The sequence below is a fragment of the Fragaria vesca genome, linkage group LG1 (assembly GCF_000184155.1).
Source record: "Fragaria vesca subsp. vesca linkage group LG1, FraVesHawaii_1.0, whole genome shotgun sequence".
Taxonomy (NCBI): Eukaryota; Viridiplantae; Streptophyta; class Magnoliopsida; order Rosales; family Rosaceae; genus Fragaria; species Fragaria vesca.
In genome coordinates this window covers 18,791,265-18,795,008 of record NC_020491.1, presented here as the reverse complement: position 1 = coordinate 18,795,008, position 3,744 = coordinate 18,791,265, and the positions used below count along the sequence as shown (strand labels likewise).

Genomic DNA, 3,744 nt, shown 5'->3' with positions numbered 1-3,744 from the left:
TGTGTGAGCCTCTTTATACATATATGCATAAGTGATTGATGACTTAGACTATAGGATTGCTAGCTAGGTCGTGATCCTCGTGGTACGATAACTTCGGGTCTAAATATTTCCTACTTCTTTGATAACCGTTCTCTTATTGTGTGTCAGTTGCAATTAGCATCAAATCACATATATGATGAGTAGGCTAAACAGTTTCAGCACAGAGATTTAATTTTGAAAATCAATTCAAGTTAACATAGGGTGGTTATGATAATTGAATGGTCTGTGTTTGAGCCCAGAAGGGTTGTCCCTTATGTAAGGGGTGGTTGTGAACTTGTGATAATTGAAACTGCGTGGTTGAAGGAGTAATGGGAGATGAACTCACTGGGGCCGAGACTAGCTCAGGGAACGCTCACGAAGGAGGGGACGCAGAGACAAGCTCAGGGTTTCTTACATACGTAAAAAAAAAAAGAAAAAAAAAAAACAACAACGTATGGAGACATGGAATCCATGGACAAATTAAGCATACTTCAGAACAAAATGAGATGCGTAAGCAATGACTCCACTCCATCGCTATATCATACATCCAGGGCTTCACCGCCACCACGACTCTGCAAGACCCGCTTGACCCGACCCACATAAATTTCGGGCTAACTCAGAAGGTAGTGATCTGTTACTCCTGTACGACAAAAACTCGAAGCAAACACGTATCTTCAGTCTTCAACACCGCACACCCAAATAGTGTAATCATACAGAATTACAGATACGACAACATTCTCTCACAGCTTTTATTGTTCTTCATATATTTAGAGCCAAAACCACCTGATTCAATTCATTTTCGTCTCTGCCTCCTCATTTCTCATTTCACTCTATAGACAAGTGTAGCAGCACAACTCATCAGCTTTGCTCATCATCATGCCCGATAATACAAACAGTAGTGCGTTAGCGGAAGCAGAGGCTCCGTTGTTGGCGGCGTACTCAGCTTCAGACGACGTCGGTTTAAAACACGAACGTCACAATGTTGAGCTCATTGATGAAGATGACGATCAACGTCTTGGAAGGAGAGTCTGGATTGAATCAAAGAAGCTTTGGCACATAGTCGGTCCGGCTATCTTTAGCCGTGTCGCCTCCTATTCCATGGTGGTCATCACCCAAGCTTTCGCCGGCCACCTCGGCGAACTAGAGCTCGCCGCAATCTCCATCGCCAACAATGTCATCGTCGGTTTCGATTTAGGCCTCTTGGTACTATACTAAGTACCTTCTTCTTTCCTTTTTCAGAATAAATTACGTTCCTTTTTCAGAATATGCATCACATTAATCTTAGTTGTGTGGTGGTCATTTTTCTCTATTCTCAGTTAGGAATGGCGAGTGCTTTGGAAACACTATGTGGGCAAGCTTATGGTGCCAAGAAGTACTATATGCTTGGAGTGTACATGCAACGCTCACGGATAGTTCTCTTCTTGTGTTGTATTCTCCTCCTGCCGCTCTACCTCTTCGCCTCGCCGTTCCTAAAGGTTTTAGGTCAGCCAACAGACGTGGCCGAGCTCTGTGGGCTTGTGTCCATGACCATGATACCGATTCACTTCAGCTTCAGCTTTCAGTTCCCGCTGCAGAGGTTCCTACAGAGCCAGTTGAAGACTGGTGTGATTGCTTGGGTGTCTCTGGTGGCTCTTATTTTCCATATCTTTGTGAGTTGGTTCTTTGTGTACAGGCTTGAGCTTGGAGTGATCGGAACCGCCGTTACCTTGAGCCTTTCGTGGTGGGTGTTAACTTTTGGGCTTTTCTTTTACACTATATGCGGTGGCTGTCCTTTAACTTGGAGTGGATTCTCCATTGAAGCGTTTTCTGGTCTTTGGGAGTTCATCAAACTCTCTGCTGCTTCTGGAGTTATGCTCTGGTATCTCTCTCTCTCTCTCTCTCTCTCTCTCTAATCAACGTCAGAATTTGTTTAATCTTCTTTCCCATTTTACCATTTAGATTAGTTGGTCTGACAAATCGATCTGCTGTGTAACTCAACTTACAGCCTGGAGAATTGGTATTATAGAATACTAATACTGATGACAGGAAATCTGCAAAATGCAAAGATTGCTGTGGATGCTTTGTCTATATGGTAATCAATCCATTCAGTTTCCTTTTTTTCTTTTTTCCTTTTTTTCTTTTTCTCTATAAATGCGAATTATATTGTAGTAAGATCGAGATTGAATAGATTCCAATTCCATCAATATTCTTTGACTACTTCTACTTGTGTAGCTTGTAGATTCTCTTGATCAAGTGGTTTAACTCCTTAGTATTTGAATAGGGATTACTGATTAGAGATGTTGATCGATTTGTCTTTTTTGTAATTGAAGCATGACCATAAACGGCTGGGAGATGATGATTCCTCTGGCTTTCTTCGCTGCAACTGGGTAAGTCTACCTCTCTCCATCTTGACCATAAGCATCACGCCTAGCCTTGCATAAAAGTTTCAAAATGTTCTAGGATATTCTCTATGTGTGCTTTGGCTTTATGCCAATAGGATATGTAGTTAGACTAGATCTATGTATTCATATCCTTACCATATTGGTATTGTATAATTCCCTATATAAAGGGCTCCTATCAATGAATAAGATGATGACTCTCTTGCTATCTCTTTGTCTCTACACTTTATCCTTTATCACGTTACCATGTACTTTGTTCTAACCCTAGAGCCAATAGCCCACCATTTTTTTTCTAAACCCTAAAAACCAAAACCCTAAAATCGGGCAGCCTTGTTTTTCCCGATTTCCGACCAAAATTCCGACTGCCCTCTGCCGGAATTTTATATCCCCAGAAAGCTCTCTCCACCTTGGATCCAACACCGCCGGTCTCACCCTGAGAACCGGCCGGAAAGTCTCCGAACCGGCCGTCGGAAGATTCCAGACCGCCGCCGCTACCGACCACCGATTCACCACCTTCCCTTGCTCCGATCAACCTGAAATTTTGACAGCAGCTTCCCCATCCAGTGCTGCTCCTCCTATCAAATTTTCAGCCCCAAATTCGAAGTATAAGTAGGCGAAACGTTATTTCTCCTCTCGGCAGCCTCTAGAGAGGTATGTTTTTTGAAACCTTAAACTTTTCCAAGTTCAATAACTCGGGGAGGATAAAATCCTTTCCTCCCTTCTCCATCTCCATTCTATACTTGGGATTTTGTGCGTGCAGGTACCCAAATCCCGGAATTTTATTCGCGGGTCAAGAGTGTGTTTGATCACTCTTGTTTCTTTGTCCGGGTTGTGTTTGATCAACCCCGACCTTTCACCGGATTGTGTTTGATCAATCCGAGGCCTTTTTCCAAATTGTGTTTGATCAATTCGTGGCTTTTCCGGATTGTGTATGATCAATCCGAAGGACAAACCATTAAAAGCATCGTTTGTGACCTCTATCGAATCTCATAACAGCTTGGTTTTGTATGCAAGAGCAATGTAACATTCTGCTCCTTTGAGTTTTGACGTACTAGATGCCTAAGGCGGATCTTCGCTTGGTATCTGTGGAACCTTTCATTTGGAAAGGATTAAACCACATGTTTTGACCCCCAGGCTAACAAGCCTAGATGCCGAGATTTCACATCTAATGCGCTCAAAGTCTTTGACGCGCCACATCGACAAAAGCCTTCAATGGCAATCTGTGCAAAAAGTAATGACCATAAAGTACTGTGCAATGCACTCATGGAGCATTTCTCGAAACGTTCATATAACTCTACTTGTTGTAGTTATTAGTCAAGTGGATTGCTTACCACCTTAATTGACTACA

General features: G+C 42.7%; 1 protein-coding gene across 1 annotated transcript in view; it reads left to right on the top strand.

Annotated features, from left to right (window-relative positions):
* The first annotated feature begins 748 nt into the window (after nt 1–748).
* Nucleotides 749–3,744, top strand: part of LOC101295467 (protein TRANSPARENT TESTA 12-like) — a 16,230-nt gene continuing 13,234 nt past the window's right edge. Inside the window, exons 1-4 of the mRNA XM_004289437.1 lie at nt 749–1,221; nt 1,335–1,876; nt 2,003–2,089; nt 2,328–2,384. Of these exons, the coding sequence (XP_004289485.1) occupies nt 895–1,221; nt 1,335–1,876; nt 2,003–2,089; nt 2,328–2,384 (1,013 nt within the window). The 5' untranslated portion in view covers nt 749–894. The remainder of the gene's footprint in view (nt 1,222–1,334; nt 1,877–2,002; nt 2,090–2,327; nt 2,385–3,744) is intronic.